Source organism: Castor canadensis, chromosome 3, assembly GCF_047511655.1.
Source record: "Castor canadensis chromosome 3, mCasCan1.hap1v2, whole genome shotgun sequence".
Classification (NCBI taxonomy): Eukaryota; Metazoa; Chordata; class Mammalia; order Rodentia; family Castoridae; genus Castor; species Castor canadensis.
Window position 1 is genome coordinate 167,977,304 of NC_133388.1, and position 23,388 is coordinate 168,000,691.

Below are 23,388 nucleotides of genomic sequence, written 5' to 3' on the forward strand. Positions count from 1 at the left end.
TAGCAGATCCTGAAAACATCGATGTGAAGAAAAATGAAAAGAAAAACAGGACTGGTGGATACTAAAGATCTAACAATGGTTAAAAATCCACGCTTTAAAAACCAAACCAAACCAAACCAAACCTCACCCGGCACCGGCTCAGCCGCCCCACCAGATTGCACAAGCTCGGGACTCAAGGCACACGGCCCTTCTAGCTCCGCCCCCTTCCTCCGAAAGCCCCTCCGCAGATTTGCGTGCACGTGCGCGGTTGGTACCGCCCACTCCGCTCTATCGGCCAATGAGAAATCGCTTCGTAATTCTCCACAGCCCTGTCAGATCAGCCTCTCACCCACGCAGATCACGTGCCTGCGTCTCCCCGCCCTCTCACCCTGCTTCCTGTACATCCTGGGAAGATGGCGAAGGTCTCGGAGCTTTACGATGTCACTTGGGAAGGTAATTTCGGGCGGGGCGGGTGCAGAAAGACCCACAGGGACACGGTTCGGAAGTACCCACTTCCACCGGAGAGCTGGGTTCTGTGGTCTGCCTTCGGCGTCCGAGCTCTCCCTGGACGGGCCAAGCCGCGGTGAAATGAAGGCTGAGTTTTTTCCATCGTCCGGGTCACGAACTGCGGGATTGCCTTTCTCGTCCAATCTTCAATAGACTGACCGACTTGCTTTTTCCCACGGCACTCTAGCGGCCATAGAACCTTACATCTGTGAGGCAGGAGGGACAAGGGGTTAGGACTGTCACACTCTCCATGTGGTTGTTAGGAGGTGCGGAGGAGGCGGAATTGGTGGCTGTTGAAGCTTTGAGGCCAAGAAATACAGGGCCTCTGAGGCCTGTGCTAAGTGTGTGGAGGGGATACGGGTCTGTGGAATAAGGGTGTGTAGATTTCGTGTACGAATCTGATTCTTCTACATAAACTACCTTTATTTCTCTTCGAAACCGGGTTTCTAATTTGTGTTCTTTTTATTCCCTGCCCCACACCCCCCAAAGCCTTTTTACACACAGAACACCATTTCGTACTTTCTTTGAGATTTTTCCTTTCTCAAAAACTTGTGGGAGGCATGCTTAAGACAAACATGAGTTTGATTAAAGTATGGAATTTGTGTCGTTGAAATTCATATATCCTGCATTTAGCACATTACGGCATATTTCAGTAGATAATTTGCCCAGTGAATGCCAAACAATAAATGGGATGTTTGTTGTTTGATTATGAATAAGTCAAGTATTATAAAGTTGCAAACATGTAAGAGTTGTTTTACAGTTCTACTGGGCTTGATAATATATTGGCTTTAAGGGCATTAGCACAATATAAACATTGTTTTTTTCCTACTTGTATTAGGGAAATCCATTATATTAAACAAAACTCTTAAGTGCATAGTACTAAATCTTACATAAGTTAAGTAAGACAGGGTCCCTACCTTCAAAGAGTTTATGGTCTAATGCAAAAGACGCACTTATAAGTACCTAAGTTTTAAAAGTCCTGTGTTACAATATATGTGTACATTGCTATTTTAATGCTTTTTAAAACATGTTTAAATATTTTGTAATTTTAAAAAATTGATATTATAAAGGTATGTTCAGTATAGCTTTTTTAGGTGTTAGCTTGAATATAGTTTTGAAGGACAAGTAGGTATGCAACTACCTACATAGTAGTTTGGACCTTACCCTGTGGACAGTCTAAGGAGCAGTGATGTAATTAGATTTGGAATAATAAGTAATAACTGCTTCACAAGTTGGTTGAGGAACAAAAGAGAAAACATATGTTAGTGTTTGGTAAACTGTTCAGTACTAGGTAAAAAGTTGTGTTATTCATTAATATTATTATGTCCCTCTCCTGTAAGATCCTGTTTTATGTTGAGCCATTCTGTCCCTCACTGTATGAGCTGACTATGCTGGCCTTTGTTGAATTCCCTAAATTGCCATGCTCCTTTTTTGTCTTAAGGGTGGAAACAGGCCGTTCTTTTCATCAGGAGTGCTCTTCCCTTTTGGCCTCACTCTTGTGTGCCACCCGCCCCCCCTTTGTATCATCTGAATTCCCCTCAAAGGTCATGTACTGCATACACCCTTCCTTCACCAACCAGCTTTCCCATCCCTTCACCAAAATTTTAAATAGAAAGAAAAAAGTCCCAAACAACAAAATCAAACAAAACCCATCCCTGGATTATATATTTTCATACTGTTGAATCACTTATCCAGTTGTGCTAAGTTTCAAATTTTTGGCTCTTCCAGAATGAAAGGGACCAGGCCTAATTTTGTTCATTGTCACATCATTAGTGCTTGACACATGGGAGGAACTCAGTGATTATTTATTGATTGAGTGAAATGTTATCGCTATTAATAATAAGCACTAACAAATTTTCAGAAATTATAATTTTTCTAGTATTGGAATCATTTCTTTAGTTTTTTTTGGTGAATTTAGGCAACTAATAGAATGCAGTTTACTTATTTTTAAAATAAATGTTTAGACCTTTCAAGAATTAAAATTTTTTAAGGGAATTTTATAAAAGGGTATTCTAGACTTATTTTAGAGATCTGTGATAACAGATTTTAAGGATATGGAAGGGTATTAGGAGAACTCTGAGATTAGTGTTTTGTTTAGCCTTGTTAGACAAGGGCAGGAAGCAGTGTCAGAGCTGTGTCTTTAGGAATTCCATTGACTAGCATACTGAATAGGTTAGTTCAAAGAGTAGTGTAATTCTTGTGATAGGAAAATGTATCACCTATTTATAAAAGACCTGTCTAGCAAGTCTTAACATTGGCCAACTCTCAACTAGGCTCTATAAATAAAAATGTTGAATATATAATTTATTCAGCCAGTTCAAAGCATCTGTTACATATGGGCTTTATTACTTAGTTTGGAGGTGGGAAAGAAAATGTAGAATTTTAAGGCCAGTAGTCAAGTTTCTTTGAATACGCATTTAGGCAGGATTGAATAACATTTGATGCTTGGGAGGAACACAGTGATTATTTATTGACTGAGTGAATTTTTGAATAGTATTATTAATAAATACTGCACAATGCCTGGCATTTGATGGACATTAAGTGAGTGTTTAAAAATTTAACATGTGAGAGAATTTTAGTTGTTTATGATCACTATCTGTACTTCCTCTTTTCTTATTTAGTCCCTCAAGCAACCAGTTTGTTTTTCATGTCCTACTTCCCCTCTAAGGTCTCTAGGAAGACCTAATGTCAGTTCAAATGTTTGTATTTTGTATCTGTACTATATTTACTATTATAGATAACACTTTGTATAAGAGGTTCTTTTCTTTGTTTCTTAGTAATGTTCTTCCAGGTTTTTTTCAGTATTTTTCAGACCTTGCCATTGCTGAGTTCTCTATATCTACTTGCTACTTACTTTTTCCTAATCCCAAGATCCTTTCCTTCTTAATATATTATAAGCAGTTATTAAACCTGAGAGCAGTAGATTCCTGATTGTGTTAAATGGTTCATGAAGTTAAGTGCAAAATTGAGTGTGTATTATACATACAAATGTATATGAACATATGCATATTTCTGAGAAAAGATGATTCAAAGATCTCATCAGCTTTGAAGAAACCTAAAAAAGATTGTGTTCTGTGGGCAGTCTTATCCTCACCCAAGTTTAAATATCAGCCCATATGCTAAATTACACTAATTGAACATTAAGTTCAAGACTGAACTGGATATTTCACAATATAGCTCAAGACTGAACTCATCTTTTTTCTGCTTACTGTTTCCAAACAGTACCAGCTGTCACCACTTATCATTTTTATTTTCCCTAGAAAAATGTATAGCACCATTATCTGTCCCTGTCCACAAGGCATCTTTTTTTTTTTTTTGGTGGTTCTGGCAGTTGAGCTCAGGGTTTTACACTTGAAAAGCAGGTGTTCTACCTACTTGAGCTACTCCACCAGCCCTTTATACATTGGTTATTTTTGAGATAGGCTCTTGCTTTAGGCCTAGTTTAGCCTGGAACCAATCCTTCTATTTGTGCTTCCTTGCATATCTAGGATGTCAGGCATGTGCCATCTTCCCAGCCTTTGGTTGAGATGGGGGTCACACTCACTTTTTGCTTGGTCTGGCCTTATGCAATCTTCCTGATCTCTGTGCTCTTCCTTTAATATATAAACCTGTTCTTGGAAATTATGCTTTAAAGAAGTGCATCCTCTTTTCCTACAACAGTGTATTTTCATAGCACACTAAGAAATAATGCTTACAAATTAATTTGCACTCAAGAATATTAATACATATGCATGAATGTCTGTGTATAAATTGAAACTAAAAATTCACTTAAAAAAGTATGATTACTTCTAGTTATTGTATTTTATTTCATTTCTACCACCAAATGCTAGAAGAAATACACTAAATTGATTTCATCTCCCACTAATGGGTTGTAGTATAGTTGGAAAAACACTCGTGTTGGAGTTCTCTGTACATTAAAATAAATTAACTCTTCTCTCAAATTAAATGACTCTTTCCCCCCAAAATAGCTATTTCCTACATCCTATAACAGTCTGACTAGAAAAATTTATGGGGCTATGAATAATTTAAAATATACTGTCCCACAGGTATCATACTACTTTTAAAAGGAGTATGCTGGTTCATGTAAATGAATCTGTAAGTATTTTTTTTCTTTTCAGTATTTATATCAAAGTGAAGTGGAGAAAATAAAGGCATGGAGGAAAGAATTTTGGACTAAAGATATTAGCAGAGTAAGGAGAAAGCATGTTTTTCTATCTTTCAGAGGCCAGCTGTTTTCCCAGTGACATCTAGTCCTCAGGGAAGGAATAAACAAAATAAGCATCGCGCTCTCAACCTTTGGTCTTTAGATCATCCCACAAGGCTTACACAGTAGTTAATAAAATGTGTAAGCAAGCAATGAGCAGCTTACTTACCCAGTATAAGAATGACCTTGGCTTTGAGGAGCATGCCTTTTTGTGGGGACTTAGGGTAAAATGAAAAGTTTTAAACCATTTTTGAGGCAGGGGTGCCAGAGGCCGAAACAGTTACCAGTTTTAAATTTTAAAGGAAATTAAAATTTTTGTAGCATTTTACATTTTGCAAAGTGTATAAAGTATCTGAATTCTGTCTAAGCAGATGAGGAAAGTATATAAAATTAGGTGAAGTAGCTTCTATGAAGAATTGGTGAGTACATGCCCTTCCAAAAGTAATCAAAATTAGCATAAAAATAAACCAGAAGCCCTAAACTGTTGTATTGTACAAACAAGTGAGGAGTCTGTGTTTTGCTTTATGTAATTTTCATCAGAGACCTGTAATGCTTGTGATCATGTTTGCTTTATAGGGGAAGTGTTAGAATGTTAAATGATAGGTCCAAGATCACCATGCTGATACTGATTAATGGCAGAGGTGGAATTTAAATCTTGGTCCCTTAACTGTAGAATCTTTGCCCTTTCTGCTACTTAGTGGTCTAGGTGTCAGCATATCTTTTTTTCTATAAAGGACTGGATAGTAAATATTAATGGCTCTGTGTGCCATATTGTTTGTCTCAACCATTCCTCTGCTATTGTAGCACCCAGCCATGGGCATCACCTAAAAAACAGGAGTGGATAGATTCTGATAAAACTTACGTACAAAGTTAGTGACCACACAATTTGGCCCTGGGTTGTAGTTTCTTGTATTCTAAACACAAATTAATTCATATTTTTACAATGACTAGATGATTCATTTGGTTATCATTTATTGATACTTTTATCTCCATTTTATAGATGAGAGTATTGAAGTGCAAAGTGATTAACTCAGCTAATACCACACAGCTAGAAAGTGACAGAGCTGGAATTTGAACCCAAGCAGTTTTGAGTATGGTATTTCTACTGTATAATTACTGTGTGCTACTGCTGCTACATAGGTATAAGTGAAAGCTAAAGAAAGAAAAAATGTAAAAACAAAATGGAAATTTTGAAATCTTTTGGCAGTTTTGCAGTTTAGTTTTTCTGTTAGCTTGTGAACCTAATTACAAGGATTGTTCTTTTTTCATCTTTATGCTTCTACCATATATCATTGAAGTCATGTAAGTGAAGACTTACTCATTGTTATATGAAATTATCTTTCCTCAAATTTTAAAATGAGGTATGGGGTTCAGTAAGTTTTTTCTTTTAACCTCAGATAGCTCCCTCTTCTGTTGTTTTTGTGTAGCATTCTTGCTTTCTGAGATTTCTTGACCATATACCCCTTCATGTTGACCTTGATCTGCTGAGTTTTGATTTTACTAGCTTCAGTTTGGAATCTTGTCCTAAAATGAGTCTTGACCAGTCAGATTTGAGAATTTATAGAAGCTCCAGCCAGTTCAGTCCTCACCACCAGCTACTTGCATTCAGCTAGGACTGGGAAAAGCAAAGTCTTTCCTTGTTTCAGATACTCATATTGGCTCATGGTGTTTTCCAGTGAATACATATAACTCTTATTGCTGAATTCAACAGATGCTATTTGTTGCTTCCTTTACCTTTCTTCTGTATCACTGTTGGAACCATGCAGGTCTTACAGCTGTTGATTGCTGTCATAGTTGCCATCATCCTTCCAGAGTTTTTCCCATCTAATTTTTTTTAAAAATAAATACATGTGTAATTTTTGTGCCCAATTTCCTCCATTCTGTACATGTATTGTCACTGCTTGATTTTTGTTTCATTTAAGACTGTTCATTGACATAGAAGGAGCTAATGCTTACTGTGTGGCAGATTGTTCCAGAGCCATCTGGTCCCTGTGTATGACAACCAGCCCCGATGTGCTCTAAGACCAGAGAGCAAGGCAGAAAGATTTAGGGGTTGACACAGAAGGCAGTTTATGGGGATTCACTGAAAAAAGCATGGTCCTGGGGTGGCAGCAATATGAGGATACTGGCAATTTGGGTGAGAGGTAGGAGACTTACGTAGTGGTTAGGTCAGTTACTTCATCCAGACTGGAATGTACCTGGTTTATCTTAAGCTAATACCAAGGACATCAGGCACATTCCTGGTGCTGACAGTGTCAGAGTCTGGGTCAGTAAAGCTCCACATACCAACTCTAATGATTTTTCTTTATAGCATGCTGGAAAACTGTGAGGAAAAACAGACCAGGGCACTCATGGACATCATGGTGGTTTTGACCCAAGATGATTGTAGTCATGTCAAGCTGAATCCCTACACACGTTTCTGTTTTATTTCCATATATATTCATATATGTATTTATTTATATATTTAATTTGTAGGTCTAGCTTATGAAGGAAGACACGTGATCTTTGACTTTTTGAGTGTATACATTTAACTTGTAGGTCTAGCTTCTATGTATGAAGGAAAACATGCAATATTTGATCTTTTGAGCCTGACTCACTTTGCTTAACATGTTCTCCAGTTACATCCATTTACCTGCAAACAACATAATTTCAATTTTTTTCTTTATGCCTGAATAAAACCCCGTTGTGTGTATATACCACATTTTCTTTATCTATTCATCAGTCATGGGGCATCTGGGTTGTTTCCAAAGCGTGGCTGTTATGAATAGTGCTGCAGTAAATTGGGTGTGCAAGTGGCCCTATCTTATTCTAGAGCACATTCCTTCAGATATATGCCCAGGAGTGGTATTTCTGGATCATATGGTAGTTTTATTTTAGTTTTTTGAGGGACTTCCATACTGCTTTCTATAGTGGTTGTAGTAATTTACCTTCCCACCAACAGTGTAGAAGTGTTCCTTTTACCCGCATCCTCTCTAGCATTCGTTACTGTTTGCGTTATTGATGATAGTAACCATTTTGACTGGGGCACTGTGGAATCTCACTGTCGTTTTGATTTGCATTTCCTTCATGGTCAAGGATGTTGAGCATTTCTTCATGTATCCATTGGCCATTTTTACTCTTCTTTTGAAAAGTGTCTGTTCAGTTCATTTGCCCATTCAGTGGAATTTTGATTCTTTGAGAGGTTACTTTTTGAGCTCCCTGTATGTTCTGGTTATTAATCCCTTATCAGATGTATAGTTGGTAAAGATTTTCTTGTATTTTATGAGCTGTCTCTTCAGTCTGGTATTGTTTCCTTTGCTGTTCAAAAACATTTTAGTTTAATGAAGTCCCATTTGTCAACCCTTTCTCTTAATTGCTGAGCTATTAGGGTTCTATTCATAAAGTTATTACCTATGCCTATGTGATCCAGGGTGTTCCCTATTTTTTCCTGATGTAATTTCATCATTTCAGGTCTTACATGAAGGTCTTTAATCTACTTTGAATTGATGATAGTGCAAGGTGAAAGACTGGGACCTAGTTTCAGTCTTGTTTTCTGAAGGTGGAAATCCAATTTCCCAGCACCATTTGTTGAAGAAGCTATCTTTTCTTCAAAGCATGTTTTGTGCTCTTTTGTTGAAAATCAGATGACTGTAGTTGCATGGGTTTGTGTCAGAACTTCTATTTTATTCCATTGGTCTTTGTGTCTCTTTTTGTACAGTACTGTTTTTATTACTATGGCTCTGTAGTATAGTTTGAAAAAAAAAGGAAGGTATTGTGATACCTCCAAATGTAGCTCTTTTGGCTCAGGATTGCTTTAGCTATTTGTGGTCTTTTGTGCTTTTGTATGAACTTTAGGATTGACTTTTCTATGTGAGGAATGTCATTGGAATTTTGATAGGGATCGCATTGGCTTTTGGTAATATAGCCATTTTCACGATACTGATTCTGCTAATCCATGAGCATGGAATTCCCTTCTATCTTCTAATGTCTTTGTTGATTTCTTCCTTTAGTGATTTGTAATTTTCATTGTATAGGTTGGTCACCTCCTTCATTAAATTTATTTCTAGATATTTTAATTTTTTTGAAGCTATTGTGAATGGTATTGTTTTTCCTGATTTATTTTGCAGGTTGTTTGTTGTGTATAAAAATGCTACCGATTTTTGTGTACTGATTTTGTATCCTGCTACTTTGTTAAGTTGTTTATTAGATCTAAGTTTTTTTGGTTGCAGGATCATTGTATCTGCAAATAGGGACAATTTGACTTCTTCCTATTTGAATTCCTTGCATTTCTTTCTCCTCTTATTTTCTGGGTAGGAATTCTAATACTGTTCTGAATAGGGGTGGGGAGAGTGGAAGGGGATTCTTAGACAAAGCAAATTCCTACATGGATTTTCTGCTAAGAACTTTATATATATCTAGTCCTAATTACATCTCCTTGAGCTATAGGTGTTATTATCTTCATTGGTTTAGAAATTAAGTGTAGAGTCAATAAGTTGTATGGAAATTTAGATTTAAACCAAGGTTGTTAAGTTCATGTTCTTTTTACTAATCATACACGGTCCATGACTGATTTCTTTTAACTTTTTACTCCCTTCTGGTTTGCTTGCTTGCACTGCAGTGATTTTTCTAGCATGTAGCTCTAATCATGTTGCCTTTATTTTGCTAAAATTTGTTTATTCTCCTGTATCATAAAAAAACAAACTTCTATTTGAGTGGGGTGAAATAAAAGACTTTTAAGAAACTTGCTCTTTTTAGGGCTGGTGGTATGGCTCAAACAGTTAGAGCACCAGCCTAGCAAGTGTGAGGCTCTGCGTTCAAACCTTAAGGCTGCCAGAAAAACCCCCAAAAATAAGAAACTCACTCTTTTTATTTCCTGTATATTCATTTCTTCAACCTTTAAGACTTAATTCAAGGTTACTTCCTGTGCAAAGTAAGAGGCAAGCTGATTTGTATGTTTTAGAAGAAGAAATTAACTGATTTTTACCAATTCTAGGGCCATTTTTGTGAGTTAAATTTAATTAAGAACTTTTCATCTTACAATGAATTTTTGTTTTGTAGACTCCAAACTATATGAATTTCAGATAGTGCACATAAAAGTAGTGACAATCCCATGTGCTTCTCTTTCTTAGGGACCTAGTGTATTTCTCATTTAACTCATCAACAAATACTTCTCTGTTTCAAGCAGATGCCAAGATCCCATCTCAACAAACAAGCTGGGTATGGTGGTACATTTCTGCAATCCCAGGTACACAGAAAGCATAGGTAGGAGAATTGTAGTCCAAGCCTGGCCTGGGCAAAAAAAGTGCAAGACCTGAAAAATAACTGGAGGCTGCAGGCATGGCTCAAGTGGTAGGGTGCCTGCCTAAAAAGTACAAGCCCCTAAAGTTCAAACTCCAGTAATGCAAACAAACAAACAAAAATTACATCTATAGAAGAAAGAAGGCGGTACTTCAAATGAGTATTTGTAAGATTTTCAGACCAGTAAGAATGAGAAGCCAGGCACCTGTGGCTCTTGCCTATAATCCTAGCTATTGAGCGGATCGCAGTTTGCCTAGGCAAAAAAAGTTTGTGAGACCTTATCTCAATGGGAAAAAACTGGGTGTGGTGGCCCGTGCATGTCTGTCATCCTAGCTACTGCAGGCAGCATAAAATAGGATTACAGTCCAGGCCAGCCTGTGCAAAAAGCAAGACCCTGTCTCAAAAAAACAAAAAACAAAAACAGAAAAAAATGGCTGGAAGTGTGACTCAATTGGTAAGTATGCCTGCCTAGCAACAGCAAAGCCCTGAGTTTAAGCTTCAGTACCACCAAAAAGAAGGAGAGTACTTGTGTGTAGTTGATTTGGACAGTTTATTCTACTCTAACTATGTTGTCTTAGTTCATGCTTCTGTAACAAATACACTATGAACTGGGTATCTCAAACAACAAATTGCCATATCGTTTTGGAGGATAGGAAATTTGAGAATCAGAGACTGGCAGATCCAGTGCTGGCAAGGATTAGATAATTACTTCTAGAAAGTAGACAGAAAAGGCAAGATCTCTTAGGTCTTTCTCTAAGGGTACTGATTACTTCTTAAAGGCCCCATCTCCTAATACTATCACATTGAGCCTTAGGATTTTGATGAATGAATTTGTGAAGAGGACAAACATTCAGTCCATAATACTATTTAAATATTATAGTCTTCATTTTTGTTATTATCAGTTCTTTTCTATTTTATGCTGCTATTGCACAAAACCTGAGATTGGGCTTTTTTTTTTTAATGAAAAGTAATTTATTTTGTCTCATGGTTTTGGTGGCTGTGAAATCCAGCTTGAGGAGCCGCACTGGGTGAAGGCCTTCTCTCTGTGTCATCCCATAGAAGGACGAAGTGTAGGGGAGAGGGAAGGGGACCGAATTCAATGTTCTATCAGGAATTTAACCCTCCTCAGTAATAACCTATTCCTGCTGTAATGGCAGTAATCTGTTCATTAGGATAAAGTCCTCATGACCTGATTACCTCTCAACCTTGTTTGCGTTGGGGATAATAGTTCCAACACATGAACGTGGTAAGATACATTCAAACCATAGCAACACTGTCCTTTAAAACTTCTAGAATTCTTGGTGTATTGTAATATGCAAAGTTGTTCTGATTTTGGTTGTCAGTGCCCTGACCTTATTTTATATTATTCCTATTCCTTATTTTAAATACAGTTAAGAGTTCCTGTGTTCTGATCTGATTTTTTTTGCTGTTTATTTCCTTGTATAGCAGTTTATCATTAAGGTTGGTTGTGGTGACTATCTCTTCAGTGTTGGCAGCCTAATATGAAACTCTGATTATGAAAATTTTATACTCTTGAAAACTTATAAGTGAATGAATTTTAGGAACATCTTGAATATTTTGAGGTTTCTATATATAATTTTATGTATTTTTCTGAGAAAGTAATCTCTAGATCTTACCAAAATCTGGAAGTAGTCTGTAACCCCCCCAAAGTTAAGACCTGTAGTTAGTTACCTTGGTTACTTTGTAGCAGACTCATGCATGCTATTCATTACTTTTAAAGATAGTGTCAGTTGTGATGCTGTTTCAGTCTTCTAAAGTATATGTTGGTTTTTATTGGATGTTCTCCTTTATCAATTTAGAGGTATCATAGACATAAACATGAGTTTATCTTTTTAATGTAAATGATCGATTTCATCCTGTCAGTGTTTTGACATTTATCGTATGTGGACATTCATATAAGTTGCTTGTTTTATTTTTTTCAGAAATGCGAGATAAAATGAGAAAGTGGAGAGAAGAAAACTCACGAAATAGTGAGCAAATTGTGGAAGTTGGAGAAGAATTAATTAATGAATATGCTTCTAAACTTGGAGATGATAGTAAGTTCTTCAATTAATTGTATTCTGGCTCAGCATGTGTCATTTATGGTTCTTCATTTTTTTTTCCTCTACTAGTTGTATCACTCTTATCTGTGACTTTTTGTCTTAGGAAATGTAATGATACTTTATTTTGAGAAAGATTTATAATTGTTGGTAGTAGTGAAACTATTAAACGAGCATTTTTGTTTTAAAGCTCACAAAGCTACTAATGTTTGGCCAAAGTATATTTCATAAAGTCATTCTGATCTGGCCAAAATGTATTTTATATAGAATCTTTTAGAATTGTTAAAGGAAAGGTATTAAATAATTTTATGTATAAAATAATTTATGTTGCTAAATGCACATGAGATTACTTTCCTTAATTTTAGAAATAATAGAATAAATAAGTAATGTTCTCTAAAATTAGAGGAATTCATTAATTTCTCTTTGGAGATTTTTATATTAAATTTAGGTTTTTTTCTCCTCTTTGTATATCTAGTTTGGATCATATATGAGCAGGTGATGATTGCAGCCCTAGACTATGGTCGGGATGACTTGGCATTGGTAAGTATTTAATTGTATTTTATCATATTTAATTTGCCTTATAAATTATATGCAAATACTTAAGATATAATATATGAAGCCAGGTGCTGGTGTCTCACACCTGTAATCCTAGCTACTCAGGATGTAGAAATCAGGAGGATCGTAGTTTGAAGCCAGCTTGGGCAAATAGTTTGTGAGACCCTATCTCAAAAAAACCCTTCACAAGAAAAGGGCTCGTGGAGTAGGGCTCAAAGTGAAAGTCCTGAGTTCAAGCCCTAGTACCGAAAAAATAAAAAAGATTTAGTGTATGGCTTGCATTTAATGTTTTCTGTAATGCATTTTGAATGCTGCTTGGGATTATAGTTCATTGGTAAAGTGTTTACCTTGCATGTATAAGCTCCAGATAATCCCTTTTCAAACACAGTAAAACCTATATAGACCATTCTTTATAGCCTATTTAGGATATATCATGTAATTAGTACTTTTCAAGTCTATTTATGTTAATTATATTTTTCAGTTTTGTCTTCAGGAGTTAAGAAGACAGTTCCCTGGCAGTCACAGAGTCAAGCGATTAACAGGCATGAGATTTGAAGCCATGGAAAGGTAACCAAATCTTTTGAGCAGTATGATAACACTTAAAAATGTCAACCATGGAACATGTGTGTAGGTCCTCCTATACCCATTGCACATCATTCATTGTACACAGTCTTTCACTGCTAAGTTCTACACAAAATCTTGCCCATTATTCCCAGGAAATGGGATTTAACATAGAAGTGTAATCCATTTGCCATCTCTGGACTAGTAAAATAGATCATGCTTTAGAGTAATAACTGGCTTCAGATACTGGTTCTAGCATTTCCTAGTTTTCTGGGAATTTTTATTGTTGTTTTGTTTGTTTATTTTTGAGGCAGGATCTCACTGTATCACACAGAGTGACGTCAAACTTGAGATCCTCCTGCCAAAGCTCCCAAGTGCTTTCATTATAATCATGTGCTACCATGTTCAGCTTCCTAGTTTTTGACTTAAAAAATCAACTTCTTTTAAGTTTTTTCAGCTCCACAGTGCTAAAGTAAGAGTACTACCAACTTTCTATGGTTTGGAGAAGTACATAAACACATGTACTCTCAAAATAAAGCACATTAAAAACATTCTTTATTCTCTATAACAGATTTTTCAAGAACCCTTTTTCCAAATAACATTAACCCAAAATGGAAAAGAGAGAAAAGATGATCAGTTCTCATTTAACCAAGGGTAGGGATTCAATTGTCATTGATAACTTTTGAAGCATATCTTTGGGGAACTATTAGAGAATTAAGAGTTCATTGTGGCTAGAGTGTAAGCTGTATGTTTTGTAGGTGAAAGGAAAACATAAAATGATTTTTGGTTTTCTATTGAATGCCTAGTTGCCATCAACAAAAAAGAAAACTGATAGAATGAGGAAGTAGTAGGTTTGGGTACAAAAACTTGAGTTTGAAGTATGGGAAATCTAGCTGTGAAAAATAAGGAAGATGTTGAATATGTATTTTAAAGAGAGGTCCATGGGGAACAAAATTAGAATACAGTCTAACCACAAAGATTTATACTTGTATTGGTAAGAATACTCATATCATGTACTACGAATGTCATCCCACTCAACTTTTCTGTCAAGAGTATAGAATGTAGTATTGCTGTTTGTCATTTTTCATAATCAGAAACAGAAATCAGTGTCAGCTTATCTGTTTACATACCCATCTGTTTTTGCCTCTTGTCCACTTTTTCCCTTAGAACCATGACAAATATAGGCGTTCATTCTTTCAGTCTGTTTATGCCAATATTTCTGGCATATTTGAGTCTGGATCTGATGTTTGCTTTGTCTCTTAAACTGGGTTACTAGTTTTCATCTTTGTATTTAGACCAAATTGAATCAGTAAATTTTCTACAAGTACTTTATGTAGAATGTGGTTTCCTTAAAAAAAAAAAAATTAGACTAAAATTTTACTGTTAAGTGAAGATGAGAAAACTTGGAGAGTAATTATGAATGCAGTTAAAACCTTGCCAATTTAATCTTTAACTGTATTTACTATTTATCATTACATTTTTAAGGTAAGATTCTTGATGTTTCTTTTTAAATAGATATGATGATGCTATACAGCTATATGATCGAATTTTACAAGAAGATCCAACTAACACTGTAAGTTTGCAGATCATTCTGAAGATAATCTAAAGTTTATTTTAAAAGGTAAAATTAATTAATTGAAGAAATAATGAAAAGATATGTATGAAACCAGGTTTTATTTATTTTTTTATTTTATCTAGTTTGTGATGAGCTACATTTTATTTTAAAAAGATTGATTCTACAAGATATCTTACTAGAAAATAAGTAAGTTGAAATTTGGGGCAAATAGACTGTGTTTACATAAAAGTCCAGTAGAGCTCTGTTTTTATAATATTTTGAAGCTTATGAAATACTGACTAGTTTTTGTAGCTGTTTTTTAGTTGTCTTAATGAAAGATGAAGAAGCTCACCTCTGATTACTGTGTGGAATTAATGCAGATTTTTTTTTCTGTTTTCTCTACCTTATACATGATTTTAAAAAGAAAAATGTATAGATGGTAGTAATTGTTTTAAAATACCCTAGTGAATTTTTTAATGTTGACAATATTTTAATCTAATAATTGGCATAACTTTTTCAGACTTTCACTAAATGAAAAGTTACAGAGAAACTTCAGATAACATTTCAGACATTTTAATGCTGTATGTCATTTCCATATATACATGTGTCTGCTAAAAGAAAATGTTTTTAGAATTTTAAACAAAAACTAGGTTTTGTTTTCTTTTATAGAAGGAAAAATAGTTATATCAACACACAGTACAAATTAATGAAACTTTTATTTGGCAAGTATTTCTTTAAAAGTAGACTTTTTAAAAATCATGTAATGCATGGTTGTAGATCTTACAACCATAAGCAAAAATGCTTAATAATTGGACAACAGTGGAAAAAAGGCAACATCATTAACACATGGTACTGAGTAACCACATGTAAAAGACTGAAATTAAATCTCTGTCTCTCACCCTGTACAAAAATCAACTCCAGATGGATTAAAGACCTTAATGTGAGACTGTAACTTTGAAATTACTATAGGACAACCTTTCGAAAACACTTCCAAGATATGGACATGAACAATGACTTTCTGAATAGGACCTCAGTAGCTAAGGAAGTAATGGTCAGAATTGACAAATGACATTGTATTAAAAACTCTTGCAAAGCAAAAGAAACAATCACAGAATGAAGAGACAGCCTACAGGATGGGAGAAAATCTTTGCCAGCTATTAATCTGACAAAGCATTAATATCTAAAGTATATATAAAGAACTCAAAACAGCAAATCTCATCAGTCAGTATGCAGTGGAACTGAACACTTTCCAAATGAAGAACAAATGACCAGTAAGTACATGAAAAGATGTTCAACTTCCTTATCCATTAAGAAAATGACAATCAAAAGTACTTTGAGATTCCACCTCACCCTAGTCAGAATGGATATTGTCAAGGAAACTTAACAAACACTGGTAAGGATACAGGGGGGAAAGGAACGCTTATTCATTGTTAGTGAAATACAAATTTGTGTTGCTACTATGGAAATAAGTGTGGAGGTTCCTCAAAAAATTAAAAATACAACTTCCATATGATCAGCCATACCACTTCTGGGTATATACCCCCAAGGAATCAGAGCAGAGTCAGCTTACTATAGAGATACTTATATCCCTGTGTTTACTATGACATTATTCATAATGGCCAAATTAATAGAGTCAGCCTAGGTGCCCATCAACAGATGAATGATAAAGAAAATGTGCATCCAGTAGAATTTTACTCAACCAAAAAAAAGAGTGAAATTATTCCTGGGAAAATGGATGGAACTGGAGATTATCATGTTAAATGGTATAAGCAGTCTCACAAAGACAAGTACCACATTTTTTTCTCTGACTTGTGGAATCTAGGAGGGAAAAAAGAAAATGAAAATAAAAGGAGGACTACTCAGAATCTAGAAAAGAAAGGGGAAAAGGGGGAGGGAGATAAGAAAGAGTAATAGAGGGGATAACTATGATGAAAGTACATTACATGCATGTCTGGAAATGTCATAGTGAAACTCCTTACTTTGTATACTTAATATATGCTAATAAAAAATAAAAACAAAGATTAAAAAAAATTAAACAGTAACTTGATTCATTTTTAAGAAATTATTTACACTAAAGAAATTACTTAGTATGAAAGTGTTAGTTTGTGGAGCACATTTATCCCAGGCACCATCCCCATCTCTGCTTACTCTTTTTGACATTCTGTAATAATACATGTTTTAGCAGTTGAAGTGTTGCGTAAGTTATAGATTCCTACTTTTAATATCTTTCTCCAGGGAGATTTTCTGTAGAAACTTCCAGGTTTGTTTATTCATTTGGTTTTATAGATATTTGAATGGAAAGGTTTCATTGTTTTGTGATGATTCTCATAAAATATAGAATGTTGAAGGAAAAGTTTTGACAGCTGTGAGTCTGTATGTTATAAAAAGCTGAAGTAAGAAATAGTTTCTAGAAATTTATGTAGATACTGTTAATAGAATTATAACTGGAAATTTTTCCAATCTTAATTATCCCAATAGCTTGCTATCTTAGTTAAGAAAAAAAAGTCTCATATAAGACGCACCCTTTTTCTTTTCCTAAAGATTTTTTCATGTACTTAACTTGACTTAGGCGACTTCACCAGTTTTATTTTACACTTAGCCGTATATTGAAAAAGGTGAAATCAAGTTTCCGAAAAGAGTTCCCAAGTTTCATTTATTTTTCTCATGCCAGGTTAATATCAGTAGCTAGTCATTTAAGTCAGTTTCTTTGAATTAGGAGTCAAATATTTTAATTCTGTTGAAGCTTAAGTTGGGGACATTTTTAATTATTTCTTTAAGATGTGAGGTAATATGTAATTAAATACTATTCTATCTTTTTAGTGCCTTTCATATTTTATGGAATTTTATGACTTGAGACTGGCTAAAAGAAAAATCCACATGGTTTCTTTCATAAAGTATATATGGGATGGTAGCAATTAAATCCCTTAGTGGTTAGGGACAAATTATTGAGCAAGGTGTCTAATTCAGATTTGCCTAATGTACTGTTCTTTCATCAAACATTATTTAATGTTCCTCAGTCCCTCCTTTCTTTAAACATTTATTGAGTACCTTTCTTGAGCCACCAAAGTGATGATGTTACTAACAGTAAAATACTAATTCTGTTACTATATTCTTGGAAAGCACTGTGCTACATGTTGAGAGAAAAAACAAAGCCATCTAAGTCTTGGAATTAATAAAGCTTGGTAGGAGACATCACTTTAATATTAGACAGTTAAATTATTGTGCAGGAGACGTCACTGTTTCTTTTTCTAAAGAACTTTTAAGACATTATCTCAAAGGTAAGAAAGCTCTGATCATCCTCACTTATAGTTGTAATTCAGATTTTTGTACTGTTTTCCACATTGTCTAAAAGTGATCATGTGACTCTTTTGTCTGTTCCAAGATACCCAGCATAGAAATGAGCTTGTTCATTCAAGCTTTAAATGACTCTCCTTCCCACTCACATGCATTCATTATTCTTTGAAAAACATTTATTGTTTGCAGTGTGCTTTGTGCTGGGAAAAAAAGGGTGAATAGACAACACCTTACCTCTGTGCTTTTTAGGAAGGGAGCATGACATAATAAAGATATAGTGGACTTTTTAAAAGATTTATTAAATTCTGTTTCTTTAGTGACTTATTACATGAATTTCAGGCCTCTTACACCTTGAAGAATGAGTGTAGCTTAGATGAAACAAAAATAGTGGGTTGGGGAAAGACATCAAATCCCAAATGAATAGGATAGCCTTAGCATTACTAATTATTCTTTCTTATGGAAAAAGATTAAGATGATTAGAAGTTTCCAAATTTTTCTCTAGAGAAGGTGGTGAAATGGAATACCTATTCCCTATTTTTAAAAGTGGTGAAATATTCTTTTGAAAAAGTAATGCATGCTCATGTTAAAAAAAAAACAAACAGATAATACAAAATGGTATATGGTAAAAAGTCCTGCCCTTGACTCCAAGTCCTCCTCCTCCTAAGTAAAGTCTGTAAATTTTCTCTTTGCATCCTTTCAGAGTTTTTTTTTTTCCATGCACAGAAAGTGTGTGCGTGTGTGTGTGTGTGTGTGTGTGTGCGTGCGCGTGTCCCTTTTTGACAAAGAGGATGGTTGGAAATGCAAGTAATGGCACATAGTACTTAACAATGTATCTTAAAGATCATGGCCTCTCAGTCCATCCTTTGCATCATCCTGTTGAATAACTGCATAGCATTGAATTGCATGGATGTATAGTCCCTGACTTGATGAAAAAAAATTTTTTAAGTACCCTTTGGTGAACCTTTAGATTTCAGAAACAGTATTACAGTAGATGTCATATATAAGATGAATCCCTAGAACTGGAATATCCAGGTCAGAGACCCATGCATTTTAAATTTTGACAAATACTACCAAATTTCCCTCTGCTAAAAGCTTTTTAATTGTACCTCTTTTCTGTGACGGGTGAGAGAACTTCTTCCCCTGTGTACTCCACATGGCATATTGTCAGCTTTTTTGTTTCATTCTTGTCGGTCTAACTGATTAAAGATGTGAGTTATAATTTGCGTTATGAGCCATGCTGAACTTCCTTTAATAGGCTTAAAAAGCCATTGTACATATAACAGGAGCTGCTTCTTTTTATGCCTTTTCTGATGTAATTTCCCATCTGTTCTGGTTAAAGAATGGGCAGGGTTTTAGTGCTCTGCCTAACTAACTTCTTCTTTCTCTGCTGGCTTGCCTCTGAGTAGAATATTATTTTATCTCTCTCAGTTGGTTGATTATACAGGGTAGGCTAGAAGAAGTGCAACAAAAGCCTATGTGAACAACTTGGTATGTTACATTTCAAAATTTTAGTTTTTCTTCTTAGAGAATGGAGACAAATTTTAATTAGGAAAATGCCATTAGATAATTGTGGAGATAACTTGTCAGCAATGTGGGGCTAGGGTTCATATGAGGTAAGAAGAGATAATTAATTTGGAGCCACTCACCTCTCCATCCCCATAATGGGTACCTTCTATTACTAAAGAAGCTTCATCCATCCATTTTGCTTTTGTGTGCATCTTGTACAGTATGTATTATAGAAAGCAGTAAGAAATCATGCTCGTAACAAATAAGCTTACCATGGCCCTAGTTATGGCACCTTTTGTTATTTATTCTTAGGCATTTGAGTTAAACAGATTTAGGTGACTCAAATTTAATAATCTATACTGTGATCTCTAGTACCTGTTACCTGAGCCTTCAAACTTGAGTCTGATTAGACATGGTAGGTGCTTTTTCCTTTGCGTTATGTGTTTCTCATAGAATGTGACATCCCACGCTAATGTCCTGTTTTGCTTTCTTAATCTCTAGTTGCCTTTCTTATTTCAGAATGGGTGTCATATCTGGGGTCCTTTTCTTAATCCTTCCGTTTCTTCCACTGTGCCACAGCCTATGTTAGGATCTCCTCCTTGTTGTTATGACACTCTAGAATCTCTATCATTGCCCTTAACTGCATTAAACTTTTTCACCTAATGTGTTTTTCTCATGAGACTGAGCTCATACAAGGAATTATTTGTGTCTTTTTATGTTTTCATTGTCTGGCACGGTGCCTGACAAACAATAGAAGTTTTGATATATACATATATATAATGAATGCATAAAGGCATTGATTTCTCTATCATCTTTAAGACTTCATTTAATTATTTTATTTATTATAAAATATTTAACACCTATTTTATTCTTTTAAAAGACCAATTGATAGAATTTTTTTCTCTCAAAATTGTGAAAAAGTTGTCAGGAGCCACATTTGTATAACATTCAAGTGGCCATGGTAAGGTTTTTTCCTCTTAATCTTCACTGTCCCTCTACCTCCTAAGATACAGATATTATGAATGAGACAGAGTAAAGGACATTAGATTGGATAAAGATTAAGAGTCCCTGCTGACTTGTAATTATCAGAATTTGGATGGTTATTTATTTGGATGAAACGATGCATATGTTGTATGCATCAAAAGTAAAGCATATGTGATTGCTAGCGGAATTTTTGAATTCCCCAGTGAGATGTCATGGGGTATGTTTATAAACTCTCACTAAGCAGTAGTTCTACAATGGAATTTCATTGGCATTGAGATAATAATTTGCACAGTCAAATTACCTTCTTTACAGAAACCCAGGGAATCATGAGAGACCTAATCCTTTATTAATGTCAACCCACAGGCTGCGAGAAAGCGTAAGATTGCCATTCGAAAAGCCCAGGGGAAAAATGTGGAGGCCATTCGGGAGCTGAATGAGTATCTGGAACAGTGAGTGTTTTACAAGAGGATTGTGTTTTGTTATTCTGATAAATCTTTTTAATTAAAATGGAATTTGCATTTGATTTTCCTGTTTGCCTCCATGCTGTTCATTTACTGAATATCTGCACACTTACTCCTTTTCCCCTTTCCTCCCACCAGATTTGTGGGAGACCAAGAAGCCTGGCATGAACTTGCAGAACTTTATATCAATGAACATGAGTAAGTTGTGAAATACATATGAAATTTTGTTTAGAGTACAGTTTTCATCACTGTAAATTCGGTCCACTGTGGTTTCCAAAGGATTGGTGCGATGATTTGAATCACCTTTCATTTTGAATGAGGAGTGAAATAAATGAGCAATTGAATGAATAATAAATCCAACAATTTGTTAGTCATAGTATGAGAATAGCTTCTAACTAGATCAGTTGTGTTTTGCTAAATTATTTTTGTTTGGGAAACAAGTATTTCTTTGGAATGCAGATGGTATTCATTGGAATATGAAAGGCTTGTATTTTCTGAGCTGTTATTTTTGGTGAATCAAAATTGTGAATTTTTAGATTCAAATTGTTCTTATACACAAAGAATGTTATACTCCCTGCTGTTTAAAAATTCTGTCAATTGTATGCATTCATTAGCCTTAGTACTAAGAGAATCTACTCTTCCAAAGTAGAAGCATTTGTTGCCTGGGTTCAAAACCAAGAATAATCAAGAATGTTGAATGCTGTAGGAACTTGCTTATTGGATGTTTAATGTTTTTGTTAAGCTTTTTTGTTGATGTAGTGACAGGAGGAAATCCCAATGTGAGAGGATTAGTGCAGAGTCTTAGTGCAGGTTTTCTAAAATCACAGCATTAATGCTAACCTCCATGGAGAGTCATAGTATTTTTTTTCCCTCTTTTTTCCCTCAGTTCTAAGTCTGAAATATTTCACCCTGTTTGTTCCCTTTGTTTTAAGAGAATAGAATCAGATTCTCATGCACATTTTCTTATTGTGCATAAATACTTAACCTTGTTCTCAAACTACAAACAGCTGACATAGGAAATAAAATAGAATGAAGACATTTGCTTATTGCCTTTGCCCAAATCAATCTATCTATCTATCTATCTATCTATCTATCTATCTATCTATCTATCTATAATGAGAAATAAAGGATTGAGGTAGTTGTTTTCACTATTTTAATAAAAGTGGGAGCTAAAATGAAAGCGATAGCTGTCATCTAGTGATGACATATACTGTATTCTAGGAACCATTCTTCATTTCTCTGTACTCTGGTTGCCAGAGTCTCTGTTTATCATTTGGAAACTATTTACTGAATCATGTTCAGAATAGATATATGTATGCTTATGTGTACATAGGTAAGCATTCTCATCTCTTCTGCATGTAAGACAGTAAGTAATACTTATATTTAAATCCATGAAACTGAATTTTTCAGAGTTCAGTTAAAAAGGAGTTTTATTTTGTGCCTACAACAACTAACAGTCATGTAAAATTTCTTTTTTTTTTTTGAAGATTTTGGATGAAGGCATTTAAAAACTTCTCAAGACATGTGTTGTGACACAGACTTACAATCCCAATATTTAGGAGGCTTGTATAGGTAGATTGTGAGTTCAAGGCCAGCCTGGGCTATGTACTAAGACCCTGTTTTTAAAGCCTACCCCCCCAAAATAAATAAGTGCATTTCAAATCATCAAGGAAATCTCTTTTTTTCTTTTACAAATTCAAGAAATACCTAATGCAGAAAATTTGGAAAACCCAATAAAGCATAAAGACCAAGACAAAAATTACTTGTAATTCCATTATCTTAAGTCAATTACTGTCTAGTACCCATTTTATCTTGCTTTATGCTATATTAGAACCAGAGTTAGAGTTCTTAACTCATTTAAATCCTAAGAATATTTATTCTTAGCCTTAATATGAATTTTGGTGTCATCTTAGTTAAAGTAATACATTTAGAAAAAAAGAAAACTGTCTTTTGATAAAGTTGATTTAAGGTAGAGACGACTTTCCTGTTTTCTTTTAGAGTGATAGATGGTAGATAGGTAGTTAAAATCCTTTTATTCTAGACATTTATTCAATCATTTGATCAGTAACTTACTAAATTCCTCTCATGTTTCAGGAATCAATGCTAAGTTTTAGATATAAAACTGTAAAGGGCTAAAAAGATGCAGTTCTTAGATGAGAATCTAAGATCTTTCATTAATCTAAAATTCTGTAATTCTTGAGTAGTCTACAGGATGTAATTGGTCTTCAACTACTGCTGTACCCATTTTATCTGTCACCGTTATCAGTTTCATCACTATCATCAGCACAGCTTTTCACTGTGGTGTGTTATGTATCTTGGCTATGTACGTTATGGTTATACAGGGGCTCTCTGAAATAGCATAGCCTGGGATTCATTTTATACCTCTGTGCCTTAGTGTTCTCAGCTAGAGAACAGTGATAATTTTCTACTTTTTAGAGTATTGAT

At 34.9% G+C, this 23,388-nt stretch overlaps 1 protein-coding gene across 2 annotated transcripts in view; it reads left to right on the plus strand.

Annotated features, from left to right (window-relative positions):
* The first annotated feature begins 291 nt into the window (after positions 1-291).
* Emc2 (ER membrane protein complex subunit 2) overlaps positions 292-23,388 on the plus strand; it is a 37,303-nt gene continuing 14,206 nt past the window's right edge. The window contains exons 1-7 of one of the 2 annotated variants that reach the window (XR_012446386.1): positions 292-432; positions 11,911-12,024; positions 12,503-12,567; positions 13,064-13,149; positions 14,659-14,716; positions 20,846-20,931; positions 21,082-21,141. Coding sequence is in view for 1 of the 2 variants with exons in the window: in XM_020179698.2 (XP_020035287.1) it covers positions 393-432; positions 11,911-12,024; positions 12,503-12,567; positions 13,064-13,149; positions 14,659-14,716; positions 20,846-20,931; positions 21,082-21,141 (509 nt within the window). In the remaining variant the exon portion in view is untranslated. The remainder of the gene's footprint in view (positions 433-11,910; positions 12,025-12,502; positions 12,568-13,063; positions 13,150-14,658; positions 14,717-20,845; positions 20,932-21,081; positions 21,142-23,388) is intronic. The other variant, XM_020179698.2, reaches the window with a different exon arrangement.